General features: G+C 38.1%; 1 protein-coding gene across 1 annotated transcript; it reads right to left on the bottom strand.

Annotated features, from left to right (window-relative positions):
• Window positions 1-1099: 1099 nt before the first annotated feature.
• LOC139140392 (uncharacterized) lies at window positions 1100-4820 on the bottom strand. Its single transcript, XM_070709608.1, has 2 exons — window positions 4539-4820; window positions 1100-3025 (listed from the first exon to the last, which is right to left on the bottom strand). Exons 1-2 carry the CDS (start codon window positions 4562-4564, stop codon window positions 2092-2094), a joined length of 960 nt encoding a protein of 319 aa, XP_070565709.1. The 5' UTR covers window positions 4565-4820; the 3' UTR covers window positions 1100-2091.
• Between the last annotated feature and the right edge of the window lie 15624 nt (window positions 4821-20444).

The following is a 20444-nucleotide window of genomic DNA, read 5'->3' as shown; positions in this document are numbered from 1 at the left end:
TTTCACAGCGCCCTCAAACAGTCGATTGTTTTCACTTGTCATACGCGGCGTAACAGAAAAATTAAAACTTTCATAACTTCATTAATATCCAAGCCACGCCCACCAAAACCTTTCCAGTTCTAGCCATTTGAATTCTGAAGATGTCTACCAAATTTGACTGAAATACGTTCAGCCGTTTTTGAGAAAATGGACCAACAGACAGACAGACAGACAGACACACAGACAGACAGACAGACATCGCTGCGACATATGCTCACGTGTTCACACGTGAGCAAAAAACAGCACAGTCAAAACTGCTGAGCTAATCTCCACTCTTAAAAAGAGTGGTTCAACAAGAACACCTCCTGCTGTAGAGTTCATGAGCACTAGCATGTGTACATACCATTTTTAGCTCACATTTGGTGTACCAATGTGAGGTTATCTTATAAGCTGAATCAGTTCATTTGCATCTGATTTGCATGTCCGTCACACACAAAGGCTCCCATACCGCCAAAGCTACCATCTCAGTATTTGGTGTACAGGTAGATGCAGGGGTTGAGATGTGAATTTGTTCAAATGAACACATCAGTGTCAAAAATGTGCAAATGAGGTAAGGAAAAGTGAAATCCTGCAAATGTGCAGGAGGCATGCCAGTGAGAAACAGGCCAACTCCACTGATCTTGACTCATTTCCTGTCATTGTTTATGAACTGTTACATGTTATCAGACCAGCTGCAACCATAGACAGTAGATGGGGGAAGACCGTTTATACTAAACTAAGAGGGGCTAGTTTCTGCTATGCATGTTGCTTAAGTTGACCTCCAGTACCTAAAGTTAGACCTTAATTACTTTTGTCATTCTTGTTTTTCTGGTTTAAATATTTCTTGTTGTTTTTCTGGTTGTACTGTGCAGAAAATTTAATCATTGCCATAACATCAACGTAGAATTTTCCTCCACTGAACAGATAGAAACAACATTTATTGTTGATCATTGGTAACCCATACTGATATATACCAATTCTGATCAAATTTGAGCGACACCGTATAATTGCGGTATTTTTAACGTGTGCACCCAAAATTAAGGGAAGGCAAAGAATACAGAGCATTAAAAAGAGTATCAAATCTGATGTGAGCGTGAATCATTCTCATTGTCAATTTAATGATCACCATGGCATTAAATCACTTCTCATCAAACCTGAGAAATTCTTGTTTCATTCCAGAGCAAGTTAAAAAAAATGATTGAAGAGAGCAAATCTTCATGTAATCTACACTTTACAAACAATGTCACATATCTTGATTTTTGCAGATAGCATGTAGATGGTAGATTCAAATTGTACATGTGTCGACGATGGATAACTCCTTATTTTGCATATCTTAGCAAGTATGTGTGCTCAAAAATGGGCATACAAGAATGAAAATTTACCATGGAAAAGATGCTACTGAGAGTGGTAAAGAATTGCCTGTTGGGTAGCAGTGAAATGTAACATACTTCAGTGTAGGAGAAACCTTTAGTGTCTATTCCACACACATTTGAGCATCAACACTGGGTGGCCAGCGTAGGATGGGGGAGTACCGAAGAACCGATTTGTACTGAGGGATTTACCGTCTCCGTTGTGTCTTGTTGTTTGTTTTTTTGTTTGTTGATGAATTCATACATACATCACTAACAGCTGAAACTTTGAACATGAAGATGTATGTTTCATTTGACATCAAGCAATTAATAAAACAAACTTTTAATAGAATGAAAGCCAGATCAGCATATACATAGGCCTACTCTGCCAAGACAAAAACATACAACTATACAGAAAGTCATATTTGAGCATGCATGTCTGTTTTATTTCTTGTTTTGTTTCAAACAAACATGCATCTTCATGTTTTAGTCAAGTTATTGTTTACTCTTTGCAAGTATTCATAAACCACAGGGAATAGAGTAATCTTGTTGTTGTTGTTATTGTTGTTGTTGATGGTGATGATGATGATGATGACGATAATAAAAAATATTAAAAAACAATGTGTCATTCCTTGTTGTTTGGCGATGTTGTAGATAATTGTAAAAGAAAACCGTAATCATGACAAAAAAATGACGTAGGTCGCCCAACGTCACTCCCGTCCTATTATACAACTCTATCATCATTGCTATCAAATTCCAACATTTCCTCCTGCAGCTTTCTCCTTAAGCCCTTTTCTCTTAATTCTGCATTTCTTCGCAGTTTTTGTTCTTTTTTCAACAGCTCTATAACCTCAGCTTTGTCCATCATTTTTAATTTCTTATATCTGCTGCTGTTATTATCTTCATCACTTGCACGTACCCTTGCATTCATTTTTCTCTTTAACAGTAGGCATTTTGAACAGCATGTTGACAAGCGGCAGAAAAGTTCACAGCTGTTGCTTCTCATTTTGGTTATTTCTCTGTCTGATATTTTCCATTTCTCACTGTGGCCTTGACTGGTAACTGTCGATCCGGTCCACTCAAACCCAGAGCAAAATGATGTATTTGATATCATATCCATTAAAGCATTTATCTGATGAACACTTGAACCATTCTGACAGAAAAATTCTGAAACTTTGAAGCCTATGTCCTCAAGATTTACAGTGCGACTCCCATACTTGACTGCAACAGTGAGACCACTTTCTTCTCTCTTCATCTGAACTTCTGTCACAATACGGCAACCATTCACTGTGCTTGTTGTGGTAGATATTTTTACCCATACTAAAATGCCATCACTGTTCAAATGAGGTGGACTCCAGCCTGATGGACAGAAGGATTTCAGGGTTTCCCATGACATTCCATCACTTTCAGATGGCTGAGTAGTCTCCTTTATACTTAAATTAGTGTAGAGTGTGGTTCGTTGGCAAAGGGGATATGTGCCTGAAATTACTTTTCTGCTTACTGTAATGTGCTCACCCCACAGATCTCGTATGAAACAGCTCACAGTTTTGTCCTTGTACTGGATGTTGTGGGTATTTCCTAAGGATTGCCGCAAGTGACTGAGAATGTCAACAAGGCGCGTTGTGGCACCAGGTGACACATGATAATTGCATAGCAACCTGGAACAAATACAAGTGTACAAGTCAATAACAATGAACTCTTAATTAAACCATGAACAAGGTAACGGCTCTTCTGTCATACACTCAGTGTGACAGTTTTCGGACGACCTCAGTTTTCGGACATTTATGATATGCTGTTAGTTACACTCACTTCGCTCCGTATCGATAGAGTTTTACAGGTCATGTGACCTCATATTAAGTCAGGTGACACTGTTGTCCCGTTTTCGATAGTTTTTTTGGTAGAAGCTATTGAGTTCGCTACGAGCGGCGGTCACAAATGTCGTCTGATACCGCGTCAGTGATACTGTCAACATACTGCCGCCAGGTCAAAGTAACTGAATTTTGACTAAAGTCCTGATTTAGCATTGAATTTTGAATGTGGGGGAGAATAATGATTTTGAAAATATTCTTTCCATTGTTCGCTACGATTGCATGTAGTTTTAACGAAAACTGCGCAGTTGTTTCGAGAAAAAAAGTACATTTAATGAACGTAAGAAGTGTACAAGTTTTCGGACAGACAATATTTAGCATGTGTAAACGTAGTAAGTGACTTACCGCGTAAAAACTTGACAGGTAAATAATTCCATACGATGAAATATACTCGCTATTTTTATTAAATAATGCCTGTGCGATTCTAATACAAACAAAATATGCAATGGAAACAATTATAAGTAATACTCACTGAACAAACTTGGCGAAGTTAGCCACACCGTACGATACAAGGTGCCGAAAGCAACACACACAGAGACAGCCCGTGTCCGATATCTAAGCGCTATACACGTCGAAATATAGTTGAGTCGTCCATGGATTAAACATAACTAATTATCATGAAATATTCTTATATACAGTTTTCTAAACACATCGAAATTACAAATCGGTGGTTTGAAGTTTCAAATTATCAATACTTAGCTCCTAATCACATTCCAAACACGACGTCCGATTTCTGGGATTGCAGTCCGATTATTACGCCTTCAACATGGGGTCAAAACTTTGGCAACTTTGACCCCGAAATACCACTCCCGTCGTGTCAACTGAGTTTGAGGATAACCACAATAAAGTTTCGAAAGGTATGGTAATAAGATTTCGTATTGCTGGTCATTTACGAAACGACTTTGGGCGAAATTCACTACCCTGTCCGAAAACTGTCACACTGAGTGTACTGACCGAAAGATATATTGCATTTCTCAGAGGTTAAATTTCGTATACAATGATGTAGAACATGTACGTTTCAACGAAGGAAACTTTTCCGGCATGTCTTCACTTCAGGCAGACAATGTTTACCAGCCGATTGTTTATGTTTCAATGCTCCCTGCCTTGTACAACTTAAAACTGACGGTGATTTTGTAGCTCATTCTTTACTATTTTTACTAGTTTTTGGTAGCCGGTAACACACACTTCGTGTTCGGGTCGGCTACATGGACGATCTGCCTGCTCGTACGCGTACGTGTAACGTTCAAAAGTACGCGGAAAAGTAGAAAAACCTTCATAGTCATGCAGATAAACGGATACTTACCAACTCTTTGTCAGGAAATCTGCCATTTTACGTCAGGATATACTGTCGATAGTTAGAGCGTACACTTCCGGGTATTTGAATTTTCCCCCGTTACAAGGATACAAGCGTAATCAACATCCGGGCTCGTACTTGAGCGAGTGTACATTGTCGTTGTAAATGAGTATTCCAGGTGATATTTTACAGGAATAGACGGTTTGATTTGTCATTGGTATCTATATAAGTATTATTTTACAAGAATGGAAATTGAATGAAGTTGAGACGGCGAAGTTTAAACTGTAGTGAAATTTTGCGTTGGGACAAGCCTCCTCATGTATTAGTAATGAGAGCTGGCCGAAGGGACCGAAGCAGCCTTTACAGGGCCCCCAATTGGTCAGATGCCCAGTGACGACAGAGCCATCACCATCGACCGGAAGTTCACAGGGACGCGTTATTTAGGGAGCCTTCAGTAATTACAAGGGGGGGGGTGGGCCGGGGGAATTGGGGGGAGGGTCACTTTTTAGAAAAACAGTTCAAGGGGGAGGGTCATTTTTTATAACCTATCTTGGGGGGAGGGTCACTTTTGACAGAAGCTGATATTATGGCCAAAACTTCGATTGTCCGTGTGATATTTCCTGAATAGGAAATCACCAACAAAATACGCACACACTTATAGACCCCTATGCATAGTGAATCGACATTTTGGTGAAATTCCAAAATCAAATTTCTTGCACAACCATGGACTTGTAACCACTCTAGTCTAATCAAGAACAATAATCTTAATAATCAAGCATACATAAATGCACAGATTTATCTAATTTTGTACTGAAAAAAATTATTCATAGTTTCATCATAGACCCCTATGCATAGTGAATCGACATTTTGGTGAAATTCCAAAATCAAATTTCTTGCACAACCATGGACTTGTAACCACTCTAGTCTAATCAAGAACAATAATCTTAATAATCAAGCTTACATAAATGCACAGATTTATCTAATTTTGTACTGAAAAAAATTATTCATAGTTTCATCATAGACCCCTATGCATAGTGAATCGACATTTTGGTGAAATTCCAAAATCATCAAGCATACATAAATGCACAGATTTATCTAATTTTTGTACTGAAAAAAAATTATTCATAGTTTCATCATAGACCCCCATGCATAGTGAATCGACATTTAGGTGAAATTCCAAAATCAAATTTCTTGCACAACCATGGACTTGTAACCACTCTAGTCTTATCAAGAACAATAATCTTAATAATCAAGCATACATAAATGCACAGATTTATCTAATTTTGTACTGAAAAAAAATTATTCATAGTTTCATCATAGACCCCTATGCATAGTGAATCGACATTTTGGTGAAATTCCAAAATCAAATTTCTTGCACAACCATGGACTTGTAACCACTCTAGTCTTATCAAGAACAATAATCTTAATAATCAAGCATACATAAATGCACAGATTTATCTAATTTTGTACTGAAAAAAAATTATTCATAGTTTCATCATAGACCCCTATGCATAGTGAATCGACATTTTGGTGAAATTCCAAAATAATCAAGCATACATAAATGCACAGATTTATCTAATTTTGTACTGAAAAAAAATTATTCATAGTTTCATCATATACCCCAATGCATAGTGAATCGACATTTTGGTGAAATTCCAAAATCAAATTTCTTGCACAACCATGGACTTGTAACCACTCTAGTCTTATCAAGAACAATAATCTTAATAATCAAGCATACATAAATGCACAGATTTATCTAATTTTGTACTGAAAAAAAATTATTCATAGTTTCATCATAGACCCCTATGCATAGTGAATCGACATTTTGGTGAAATTCCAAAATCAAATTTCTTGCACAACCATGGACTTGTAACCACTCTAGTCTTATCAAGAACAATAATCTAAATAATCAAGCATACATAAATGCACAGATTTATCTAATTTTGTACTGAAAAAAAATTATTCATAGTTTCATCATAGACCCCTATGCATAGTGAATCGACATTTTGGTGAAATTCCAAAATCAAATTTCTTGCACAACCATGGACTTGTAACCACTCTAGTCTTATCAAGAACAATAATCTTAATAATCAAGCATACATAAATGCACAGATTTATCTAATTTTGTACTGAAAAAAAATTATTCATAGTTTCATCATAGACCCCTATGCATAGTGAATCGACATTTTGGTGAAATTCCAAAATAATCAAGCATACATAAATGCACAGATTTATCTAATTTTGTACTGAAAAAAAATTATTCATAGTTTCATCATAGACCCCTATGCATAGTGAATCGACATTTTGGTGAAATTCCAAAATCAAATTTCTTGCACAACCATGGACTTGTAACCACTCTAGTCTTATCAAGAACAATAATCTTAATAATCAAGCATACATAAATGCACAGATTTATCTAATTTTGTACTGAAAAAAAATTATTCATAGTTTCATCATAGACCCCTATGCATAGTGAATCGACATTTTGGTGAAATTCCAAAATCAAATTTCTTGCACAACCATGGACTTGTAACCACTCTAGTCTAATCAAGAACAATAATCTAAATAATCAAGCATACATAAATGCACAGATTTATCTAATTTTGTACTGAAAAAAAATCATTCATAGTTTCATCATAGACCCCAATGCATAGTGAATCGACATTTTGGTGAAATTCCAAAATCAAATTTCTTGCACAACCATGGACTTGTAACCACTCTAGTCTTATCAAGAACAATAATCTAAATAATCAAGCATACATAAATGCACAGATTTATCTAATTTTGTACTGAAAAAAAAATTATTCATAGTTTCATCATAGACCCCAATGCATAGTGTATGGACATTTTGGTGAAATTCCGAAATCATATTTCTTGCACAACCATAGACTTGTAATCACTCTAGTCTAATCAAGAACAATAATCTAAATAATCAAGAGTACACAAATGCAAAGATTTACCTATTTTTGTATTGCAAAACCTATTCATAATTTCATCATAGACACCATGGATAGTGAACCAAATTTTTTGATGAAATTCAGAAATCAATGTCTTGTACACAAATGCACATTTTACTTCCCTATTCAAGCAAAGTACATTTAAATACATTATCAAACATATATAAAATACAGATATAGCATGTTTTGTGGGGGTAAATTGTCAATAATTTGCCTGATAGACTCCATGTATTATGATTTGATATTTTGGATGAAGCACTAAATCAGCCACATCTTGCCTTCTTATAGTTGCACAAAATATGGTGACCCTCCCTAAAATGTATGAAATACCATATCTCTTCAAAAATTCTTGCGTGATAAATTGCGACTGTCCCTCCAAAAACACCAGCCCTCCCCTCTGTAATTTGTCCCTAACATAACAATTGAACCAATTGTTATGTAAATTAGCTGATACTGTTTTAGTTATTCCCGGGGAGAATACCGCAGTGGTTGGGGGGGGGGGAGGGTCAAGTTTTAGAATGTCGGACAAGGGGGAGGGTCACATTTTAGACAGGAGGATTGGGGGAGGGTCACATTTTACGGTACAGGTGTTCGCGAAATTCCCCCGGCCCACCCCCCCTGTAATTACTGAAGGCTCCCTTACCGAGCGCACCCTGCAACCTCTGGCGAATGGGGTACTATGAATAGTTGTACACACACTCCACTCATAAGAAAATCCAAGGTGGACACCGAACTAGACGGTTTGGGAAAATCTACATTGTAACGGCTTATATGCCACAAAACCAATAGTTATGGCTATTTCCTACGTCAAATAAAACATTTTCCAAGTATTTTTACCAAAGTAGTGCGTCTGTCATTTGAAACAGAGTGTAATTTCGCCGCTTGAACGAAGGGAAAACTGCTCTGTATGCAAATTACACATCGCGACGTCACTATAGATTTCTCGAGTACTGATTGGCTATGAAGTGTCCGCTTTCCTATGACGTAAGTATGTGCAAATATAAACATTGCAAACGGCGTCCCAGAGTTTCAACCCGGAAGTATGGATCTCGAACAGTTTTCGACTGTTTCATGGCATTAAAGTAAGACGTATGCGTACAACTAATTAAACCTAGTGCCTGTCTAACAATATGTGAAGTGTGGAATATCTTTTTGGTCATTTTTTTCATATTTCAGTGATTTTTACTAAGGTTGGAGCGCGAGTCGTACACGGTAACGTACAGACCGTACGCGTTCCGATGAAACACGCACCAGCTGTCCAATGACAGTTGCTGTTTGAATTTGATTGACGTACAGAGTAGTTTTCTTTCAGGTGTCCGGTTGTGTCCACCCTTGGTGTGTTTATATAAGAACAGCGGCAATGCACTTTATCTTGAAAATACTATTTTTACGATCAGATGGAAATATAAATAGTTATTAATAATTAATATGTTATTATGAACAAGCGAACACGGAAAACAAATGTTGCAAAAGATCGAGTCACAATGTTCGAAAATTGGTACTCATAGTACCAACACTCGTGACAATTCATGAAGCGCATGGCATGACTACATTCGAAAGATAACGCGTCCCTGTGGGGAAGTTCAAATGTGATCGATTTTGACCGGGTACGACTTGGAAATCGCCGTTTTTCCACTCATTTGTAGGTCGGTAGTTCAAGTGAAGCCCAAATTAGGTCAGTGAGATAAATTTCAGTGCCTATATGATAGCACATTTCAATCGATCGCTCGTGAATGGGGTGTTTTTTCTGGGCCTTGAAGGTGGCTGATGAGCCTTGATCAGGGGCATCACGATTCCCCCTTGGTTGTATAATTGGACGGGAGTGACGTTGGGCGACCTACGTCGTTTTCTTGTCACGATTACAGTTTTCTTTTAGGGGTGGACCATTTGATACCCTGGGGGGGGGCTTGGAAGATTTGGGGAAAAAAAAGATGCCAGGTGGAGTTGCTCGAAAAAAAAATCTGGCTTTAAGTGGCTGATGGAAAAACAATTATGGACCATTGCGACTCGGAAAAAAAAATCTTGGCAATTTTTCGATGCACACTGCAGCATCAATAAAAATCAAGCAGTAGCTCTGGAGTTTTATAAAGCATAACCATTTCAAGCTTGAGGAACAACGAGGAACTGAAATAAATACACAAACAAAAACACTGAAAAATTGTCAAAAGTTACAGCTACTATCACTGTAGCTTTCAGCAACTGAAAACAAGAACTGAAATTGCTCACCAGTGTTTTCCAGAAATGTGGAAATCTGAATGTATGGATTTGTCAAAATACCACAAGAAGAGAGACAGCCTGCCATGAACTGGGTCAAGTGGATTCAGTCAGTCAAGTGGACTGTTCAACTTGCTAATATCACTCAAACCAGGACACTTGTCAGACAATGACATACTTTTTTCAAGCACAAGTAAACGCCATAAATGTACATGATTTTACAAATATATGTAGGATACCATCATCTCTTCTGATGACACCAGTGATGTTCTCAGAAAAGTTTTCACTGTAAGTTTGTTAATGCTTATGGAGCCGTCATTATTTATGGCCCTGGGGGGGGGGGGGTCGGAGGAATCTGAGGGGGGGGGGTCACTCAAAAAATTGAAAGCTACAAGGGGGGTTGCTCAAAAAGTAGAGAACAAGAAGGGGGGCTACTCAATTTTGTTGATATGAACTGAAGCATTTAGTGAAGTTATGAATTAATAGAACAATAATAGTAAAAAACAGCAATATATGCTTGAAATATGTATGTTCATACCCGGTATTGTACACACACACAAACACAATATATATATATATATATATATATATATATATATATATATATATATATATATGTGTGTGTGTATCATAATACATGTGGTTTCAAGTAGAAACTAAAATCTCATTACACTATGTGTTTCACCTTATTGTGATCTTCAGACGAGAATGATCAGCTAATATATTCGAAGTGGCAAGCCTTATGTTAGAGGCTAGTACTGAGCACATTTTTCAGTATTTCCTAATTATTGATATACTTGCCTGATCATTCATGAGAAACGTCTGCTTTCTATATTCTACATTGTATAGGTTACCGATAGGGGAAAATGTGTAAAGCAAGCTAATTCTGATTCTATAAAGTTTAAAACCAGTGGAATGCCTTGACAACAAACCCATCTTTTATTGCAGGAAAATAATAATGAATAATAAATGTGAATAAATGTATGTCTGTCGCTATTTTTTCTTTTAAAAAATGTAATCTTCATTGAAATCAGTGAACTGGAATATAAGTTTTGGAATACTGTCTCAGATTTCTGTTCCTTTGAGTTTTTTATACAAAAAAAATCTGAAAAAAATACTCCCCAAGTGCCACCAAATAACACCATTTTAATCTCTATTTTTCAAAAGCTCCAACGGCAGGAGGGGGACACCCCCCTCCTGACCTCCCCCCTTGCGCAGTCCCTTGCTTTTGCACCACATTTTCCCCCCTCTTGTAAGAAATCCTACAGAAAACACTGCATGTCACCAGAACACTGGATACAGACCTATACATCAGCCCCTGTCACGGCAATGGAACCTCTTCCGACACTGCAGACCTGTACCACAGGGTTTAATCAAGGTCTGTAAGGGTCTATCACAGCAGCAATCCATTTTACTGTATTTATATTTAACTTTCCCAATTTTTTTGGGGGGTCCCTCAAAATTTCTGTAGCGTCATGGTTGGCAGGGGGGGGGTTACTCGAAATTTTGGAGTTTCTAAAGCAATTCCTCCGACCCCCCCCCTAGGCCGTAAATAATGACGGCTCCCTTAATGTAGAACTCAGTAATCAGGTTGTTTGATTTGTATTTTCAGTGTGTTACCCATGGTATAAATAAGATCTATAAACTGATATTTTTGTAAAGTGAATCAAAAATGTACATGTATTTACATATCTTTATTTAGTTTCTTGAATATAGTCTGTGTGCGATAGAACAGCATCTTGTTACTGGGTGTGAAAAACCAAGCAAACAAACATTGCACCGAAATTTGGTAAAAAAAAATATATCTCGAAGAAGGAAAGTGAAAAAAAAAAGTTGCCAGCATATGCCCTGTAGAAAAAAAAAATTCATGGTGAAGCAGGTGGGAAAAAAAATAATGGCTCTCCACCAATCTTCCAAGCCCCCCCCCCCAGGATATCAAATGGTCCACCCCTTACAATTATCTACAACATCGACAAACAACAGCAAGGAATGACACATTGTTTTTTAATATTTTTTATTATCGTCATCATCATCATCATCATCACCATCAACAACAACAATAACAACAACAACAACAACAACAACAACAAGATTACTCTATTCCCTGTGCATAAACAAACATCGGACTTCCCTGGGTTCCCTGTGATTTCATCTACTGCGCCTCCAACGGCAATACGCTGTGAACGAAGCTTTAGACTAGAATCTGCTTCGGATTAGGAATGAGCTATTGATGCCGACTTTGACTAACTTTTGAAATTAACATCGAGGAATATATTTTCACGAGAAATCCTTAAATTACATATTTGTTCAAGGTATTTTCCGTTTATTATTTTAGCACTTGGGTATAATGCTCTCCTCTAATGTACAAAAGTTTTCAAAGAGAAATTCTGCCGATTTGCTCAGTACACCGAAAGAGCACATTGTCATTCCATTGTCCTGATGTGGTGCACGAATGGTTGGGATACTGGACGGAAGTAATTAACATCAAATAGATGAACAAGTGGACCCAACAATCGCAACATGTCTACCATCACAATTATTTTCCGTATCTAGCTGGCAAATTAGATAATCACTGTTTCATCAATGTTGCCGTTTATCTATTTAAAATTTCCAAATAAAATTTATGTTTTGGTGAATTATTTTGAATACGTGAAATCTCGATCAGTCATATGGGCTTTGTTTTACTGACTATTCTTGCGCATTTTACTTACATAAATACGTGTTTAGTCATCGTGTCTTTGATGTTTTGTTCTCACTTTACACCTGCTTACCCTGCTTTAAATGAGTTTGAACATGATAAAATATTTGTTAGTTTGACAGTTTTTTCTAAAGGCATGGGTGGGTATGAAAATTATTGGTTGTTGTTAAGGCTTGAGAAAAAAAAATCACACGTTTTGGTAATGAAATATAAAAGCTTTACACGTATGTGAAACTTGTGTTGAATATTTATTGAGTGAACTGGTTACAACTGGTTAATTAACTCCAGTAATTTAGGTCAGAGTCACTGCATAGAAACTATAACCTGCAGTTTCCAACAAATGTATTCAAGAAGAAAAACAAAGTGACGGGACAATCCATCAAATGGAAGTACAGTGTATCACTGTTGATTTTAATGTATTTCCAGAGAAAAGTCATCGAGTATGATCGCCCATGTCGACAAATATATGAATCTCGTTTGAAATGTTTAGGAATAACTGCAAATACATTAATGAGGTTGTAATACTTAGGAATGGGATAACCACACTAAAATGCTGTAACAGAAACAAATAACAAAAAGTCCTAAAAGTATGACTGAGTGTGACGTAATTTTTACTAAAGAGTGTTTCATGATATTTTGATCAAATCTCCAACACGTACCGCTGTAAAAGCACCATTTTCGACAAATCCTAAACCGAAAACAAAATTTGAAACCAAGGCTAGCTTCAAACGCGACTCTGCACATGCTGTCACAACCCGTTCATTCAAACCATCGCAGCTGCCAACGTGCAGTACATTTCCTGGTAAAGGGTAGACAAACAAGAAAACAACCGTTAGGTAGGTTGATAACTTTGTTCTAACAGTAAAATTACCGAAAACAGACCGCTTTACGCCTCGGACTGTCACCGTATTTACACTACACTAGTCCGTGGAGGGGCCCACCGTGCACCCCCAATAAACCTACAACATGATAGCTACAAACTTGTAGCGGACCTTGTCAAGTATGCTGCCACGGAAGTGCCTACTGGACTGTACCATTATTTTTTAGGGATGGCCGACGGGTGTGAGGGGGGCAGAATATAGCCCTTGAGACGACACATTTGCATAGTTCAACTACTTATTAGTTCAGTTCGTGTGATCTGTCTTCTCTATACATAAATCCAGGGCTCGAATTTAACTTTTTTTCCTGGTAGTCCACTTGGGCTACCATTTTCTGATGTTAGTAGCCCAGTGACAATGACTGGTAGCCCATGCATATTTGGCTATTCTGCCCATGAAGTGAATTTTCTAGTCATATGATGTGATTATTACTAGCTGCAAAATTGTAGCTCTACGGTGAGGCGGTCAATGAGTTTTGGTTTTTGCGACCTCGCTCACCAGTAGAGCTACAATGCCGAAGGCCCTGAAGCATACAAAATAAGCACGCTGCACATGGCACGGCATTTTGATGTAAAATCCCATATATTTACTGCATTTGGTCATACTGATTTATCACTACTGAAGATTAAACACTATACTACACTAACCTTGTCGTGTATGGGGTTTGCTATTTGTTATAATACATCGATTGCGTTCCAAAAACATTTCTTGGAGCCGCCATTACCAACTTCTGGTAATGGTGGCTCCCAGAAACACGCTCAATGTTTATGGAACGCGACCGACGTGTCTGTGCTAATACCAAACCCCATAAACGACAAGGTTAGTGTAGTATAGTGTTTAGTCTTCAGTAGTGATAAATCGGTACGACCAAATGCAGTTAATATGTGGGATTTTACATGAAAATGCCGCGTCATGTGTGACGTGCTTATTTTGTATGCTACAGGGCCTTCGGCATTGTAGCTCTACTGGTGAGCGAGGTTGCAAAAACCAAAACTCACCGACCGCCTCACCGTAGAGCTACAATTTTGCAGCTATGATAATTACATGCTTCATATATCGAAAGTCGTGCGCTCCGGCGTTATGGCCTCCCACCACAGGCCATAACGCCGGGAACACACAGCCCTGCCATGCAGAGCTATGAAGTGGGGTGCCAAACGGCAAAGTACATTACAGAACAATTAAATTTGCATGGAGTGAATATGTCTTTCAGATCTTTGGAAATAAATGGCAAATTTTTAGTCCCCACGGACACCGTCCGGGGGGACTTATAGGTTTGGTCATGTCCGTGCGTGCGTGCGTGCGTCCGTGTGTGCGTCCGTCCGTGCGTCCGTCCGTTCACGCAGATATCTCAGAGATGCCTGGAGCGATTTCATTCAAACTTGGTACAAGGATTACTTCATATGTCATACAGATGCACGTCGATTTGTTTCGTGATACGATCCAATATGGCTGCCAGGCGGCCATTTTATTACGATTTTTTCATGTACAGAGCAACAACTCAGGCATGTTTCAACTGATTTTATTCAAAGTTGATACAAGGACATTGACCAATGTCATAGATATGCACTTCAATTTTTTTGGTGATACAATCCAATATGGCCGCCGTGCGGCCATTTTGTTACGATTTTTCATGTACAGAGCCATAACTCAGGCGTATCTCAATCGATTTTATTCAAAGTTGGTACAAGGACATTGACCTATGTCATACATATGCACGTCAATTTGTTTTGCGATACGATCCAATATGGCCACCAGGCGGCCATTTTATTATGATTTTTTCATGTACAGAGCCATTACTCAGGCATGTTTCAACAGATTTTATTCAAAGTTGGTACAAGGACATTGACCAATGTCATAGCTATGCACATTAATTTGTTTTGTGATACGATCCAATATGGCCGCTGTGCGGCCATTTTGTTACGATTTTTTCATGTACAGAGCCATAACTCAGGCATATCTCAACCGATTTTATTCAAACTTGGTACAAGGACATTGACCTATGTCATACACATGCACATTGATTTGTTTTGTAATACGATCCAATATGGCCGCCGTGTGGCCATTTTATTGCGTTTTTTCATGTCCAGAACCATAACTCAGACATGTATCAAGCGATTTTATTCAAAGTTGGTAAAAGGAGATTGACCAATGTCATACATATGCACGTTAATTTGCTTTGTGATATGATTGGTCATACATTTGCACGTTAATTTGTTTTGTGATACAATTCAATATAGCTGCTGTGCGGCCATTTTTCATGTCCTGAACTCAGACATGTATCAAGCGAATTTATTCAAAAGTATTTTTATCACAGTATTTTTATCACAGACCTAATGAAGAGGACTCTATCCTCTCTGAGGACCTGTAATCAAAGTACCCATTAACAAGTGGGGACTGTGTCATCAACGATGACTTTTTCAATAGATGATCAACTGGTCTCTTGGCCTTCAGCGATAGTGGTACTCTTGCAGTATTGGAAAGAAACAAACTGTCCTATGACCTTTTCATAATTCTCAAAAGAGAGATACACTATTAAAACAACTACTGCCACAAGCGCACTACTGCTAGTCCCACCCTTCCATTAGCAAGTGTATTCAGCCCCTCACAATCGTTGGCCACCCCTAAAAAATAATGGTGAACTCCACTGAGTATTTCCATGGCAGCAAGGTCCGAAGGCCCTGTAGCGTTCAAAATAAGCGCACCGGACATGGCGAGGCATTTTGATGTGAAATCCCACATATCTACCGCATTTGGTCATACCGATTTATCACTACTGATGACTGAACACTATTACTACACTAACCTTGTCGTTTATGGAGTTTGTATTTGTTCAAACACGTCGATCGCCTTCCAAAAACGTTGTAAACGTTTTACCGATTGGTCAGCTATTCTGCGCCAATGCGCAAGATTTGAACGCCTATTGGTAGTGGTTAACGATATCATGGAGGTAAACATGAGGCCAATTAGCAGCTCAGCAGCTAATGAAAAATTCAAAGGATAGCAAAGGTGAAAACGTCGCCATTTCTTACATCTGATTTTGATCAGATTGACGTATTGCTATTGCAAAATTCCAAGACTCTGAGACAAAAACAATTGATGTTATATGAATTTGAGGGTTTTTTTTATCATCATCTCCCTCACTTCAAAATACTTCATCAAATGACATTTAAATTAAAAAGTTTCTAGAAGGTCGAGATTTTGCCAAGGGTTGTCAGCGCCGTCTTACCTGCACTCTTACGCTAAACATCACTGATGATGACCCAGCCCATGTGATCTCATGTTTTGACCATCAGTATATATAATTTGTCAAAGTGGTTGTACCCCAAATTACAGGTAGCATATGGCATACCTAAAAGACTCAACATAGACAAGCTGCTGTAGTTTTGTTTGTTTGGCTTGTTGAAAAGTTTCACATTCATCAGGATGTCCCCAGATGATGACAAAATACTTTTGACTCTTGTTTAAAATCGACATGGTCTCATTATGACAGCACAGTACTGTAAATTAAAGACAGTAAAGAAACTGAAGACAGTACATGATATTGCCCCAAAGTACTGTGTTTGATTAAATACTATACGAAACTATGGATACTTTAATCCAATTGCTCCATTTTAGAATCTGCAGCTGCTTTCAAGAGCCTTTTAAAACCTAATATGCTGCTTGAAATTCATGGATACATAAAATTCAGGATTACAGCCAAAAACAGATGAAAATAGTGGCAAAAGTTGCATTATGTTATGTATATGTTATGTTATGCTATCGTTTATGTTTTGCAAATATGCACAGTTAGTGACTTGACAATGTCATACCCATCAGAAAATGGTCCCTGCCCTATCACATGATGAAAACACCAAGCTGAGTTCTTTTTTCCCATGATTCAAAATACACCAAGTTGATGAAGCCCTAAACTGCAACTTCCGCCACTATTTTTGTCTCTTTCTGTATAAATTTGCACAAGTTTTGAATGGGAAAAATGGCATTTTGGGAATAAGCTACTACTGAGATAGCACATATGAAAAAATTGGCCTTGGTGAACTCCTCCTCTAGTAAGTTTGAACTCTAAATGCATGCGGTGCTTTCATGAAGTGGACATGGCCATGTTTTGTAATTTTTAGCTCACATTTGGTGTACTAATTTGAGGTTATCGTATAAAGTGAATCAGTTCATTTGCATCTGATTTGCATGTCTGTATGTCTGTATATTTGTGGGTGTGTGCGGATGTATGTCCGTCACACACAAAGGCTCCCATACCGCCAAAGCTACCATCTCAGTATTTGGTGTACAGGTAGATGCAGGGGTTGAGATGTGAATTTGTTCAAATGAACACATCAGTGTCAAAAATGTGCAAATGAGGTAAGAAAAAGTGAAATCCTGCAAATGTGAAGGAGGCATGCCAGTGAGAAACAGGCCAACTCTACTGATCTTGACTCATTTCCTGTCATTGTTTATGAACTGTTACATATTAACAGACCAGCTGAACATAGACAGTAGATGGGAAGACCGTTATACTAAACTAAGAGGGGCTAACGGGCTTGTTTCTGCTATGCATGTTGCTGAAGTTGACCTCCAGTACCTAAAGTTAGACCTTAATTACTTTTGTCATTCTTGTTTTTCTGGTTTAAATATTTCTTGTTGTTTTTCTGGTTGTACTGTGCAGAAATCATTGCCATAACATCAACGTAGAATTTTCCTCCACTGAACAGATAGAAACAACATTTATTGTTGATCATTGGTAACCCATACTGGTATATACCAATTCTGATCAAATTTGTGCGACACCGTATAATTGCGGTATTTTTTTTCACCTGTTTTCAGGAAATTGATGCCAAGCAGTGTAATTATACCATCCATTAGTGATCCAAAGTCTAGAGGGTGATAGAATGATGGAAAGTCCGGATAGCAATGCTGAAGAAAGAGAAACCTTCATACAAAAGGTAGATAAAGAAGTCTACGAACTCCATTTCCACTCTCGTGCTCATTTCATCAGTGCTGACCATTATGAGAATCTGGATCAACGACTGACTTTGTGTGGACTTATTTTCACTGCCATTGGTGTTGCATGTGGTGGGGCCACGCTGCCCAAGATGTTGTCATCATATAAAGGGGACATGAAGGCTAGCAAGACATTGATATTCTTAACAGTGACATCATTTTGTGGTCAAGTGATATCTATGCTGTATAAGAGTGGTCACTCTCCGTCTGTGAAGAAGAAACGTCATTTCGAGGCGGGAAGCAGACTGAAAGCACTGAGAAAGAAAACAGATGCTTGGCTGGATACAGAAGTAAGAGTCGGAGAGGTCAAGAGCAAAGAAGAAATGCGTTTGTTATTGAAGGAGTACAATGACATCATTGAAGAACACTGTAAAATTGAAGTGGATCTCCTTCCCTCCAGGGACTGGACATTTAGCGGCGTGCATAGCACACTTCCAGAGAAATGGGTTAAGAGAGGGAAGAGACTGAACAAATATTTTCCCGAGCATTCAGGAATTAAGCAGAGCAACTACTACTGGCATCTAGCTGAACCATATGTAATCATAACAGCTTCGACAGCACTTGCGATCATTTGGAATATGGAGATTTGTGCAATTTACATTTCCTGACTCTGTGTCAACATAAATGGCACATTGCGACTTGTCAAAATACATGTACCGGTACTAGCAATTTCATTGAGTGTTAATTATTGATGAAGGTAATTTAAGCACATCAGCCCAGTGTTTTGAACAGGATTTTCTCCAGGCTGAGGGGAGTCATTGATCCCCACAGCTTGAAAATTTTAGGTGGATTTGGTCATGATTGTAGCCTAGAATCCTATTCCGTCCGCTTGCCTCCGTACCTCCGGCGTGGGCCGGAGGTACGGAGGCAAGCGGACGGAATAGGATTCTAGGCTATCATGATTGGGGAACCATTTATAAATTATGCAAATTTGGAAATCAAATTTTTCAAGTTCAAATATCAAATTAAAGACAATCTCCAGTTTCTTGCGCTTTTCCATCTAGTATTATAAACTGTTATGTTAGCTTTAATACACAAATAATTCACACTTCAACATAACTCCAAACCATAGATCCCAGGCCATTCGCAAATACAAGATAGTACAGTGTCAGTGTTTCATCCAGGATGGCATCAACAGGGGGATTTCCCCCTTCGCCAGAAAATTTAGGGGGGATTTCACCAGTACATGTGTTCTACTTGTATCTCTGAGATGTGACTGGCATTATTTCATGGGGAGGCTGGTCACCCTATGACAAATTACTAGGGGGTGCCAACATGTCAACAGAGGGGGAATCCCCCATCCCCCCTTCTAGATAAAACACTGTGCTGTGTATGCATACATATAGCAATGTACATACCTTTGGTACCTGTTGGCTACATGGCTTTTCTGATTTCAGGAGCTGCATCATCATTTCATGAATATTCCGCTGGGCATCCACAACACTGCTTTTGTAACACTGGTTATTAAAATATTTGTGGTAAAAGGAAAAGCAGGTTGTCTTTTTTGATGTAGGCTAGGTTTTTCATTGTTTTGTATCATTACCATTAGTGTTACTTAGAAAGTAGTATTTTCAATCGAGAGTGAAATTTACAAGACCCAATAAATAGAGGTTTTTCATTTTGAGATTGCCTCACAAAGTTAAATTTGATAGTGCCTTTTGGTTTAGATTTGTTTGAACACCATTTTCACACTTTTTAGCTCACATTTGGTTATACCAATGTGAGATTATCATATAAGCTGAAGTCGGTGGTGTCTGTATGCATGTGTGTATGTATGTATGTACGTACGTACAGTATGTCCATCAACTTCAAAAACTCACGAACCGCTGCTATTTTTAGCGCGGTATTTGGTCTGTGGATGCATCCTGGGCTTAGATGGGATTTTGTTCAAATGAAGTTTGCAGTGCCCAATTATGCAAATGAGCTTAAAAATGTGAAAATGGTCAAAAATCAATAACTCAAGAACCGCTGGTTTGATTGCTTTGAAAATTAGTATGCAAGTACCTTAGGTAGACCTTATACAGTTTTATGTATATCATGAAGATATCTTGAATTTTGTATTTTTGCTGAAGTTTTTGGTTATTTTCTTCATTTTAAGTAAAAATTATTCTTCTCTGAAACCGCCAGCCCAGTTTCTCTCAAATTTGGGTTGGATGTTTGCAAGAGTGTTACCCTT

This window comes from Ptychodera flava, chromosome 9, assembly GCF_041260155.1.
Source record: "Ptychodera flava strain L36383 chromosome 9, AS_Pfla_20210202, whole genome shotgun sequence".
NCBI classification, from domain to species: Eukaryota; Metazoa; Hemichordata; class Enteropneusta; family Ptychoderidae; genus Ptychodera; species Ptychodera flava.
This window is presented reverse-complemented; position numbering and strand designations above follow the sequence as displayed.

Coding starts and splice junctions, on each gene's coding strand:
- LOC139140392 (XM_070709608.1), bottom strand. CDS start 4,564: ATGGCAGATTTCCTGACAAAGAGTTG. Junction 3,026..4,538: donor GATTTCCTGACAAAGAGTTG/GTAAGTATCCGT, acceptor TATTTGTTCCAG/GTTGCTATGCAATTATCATG.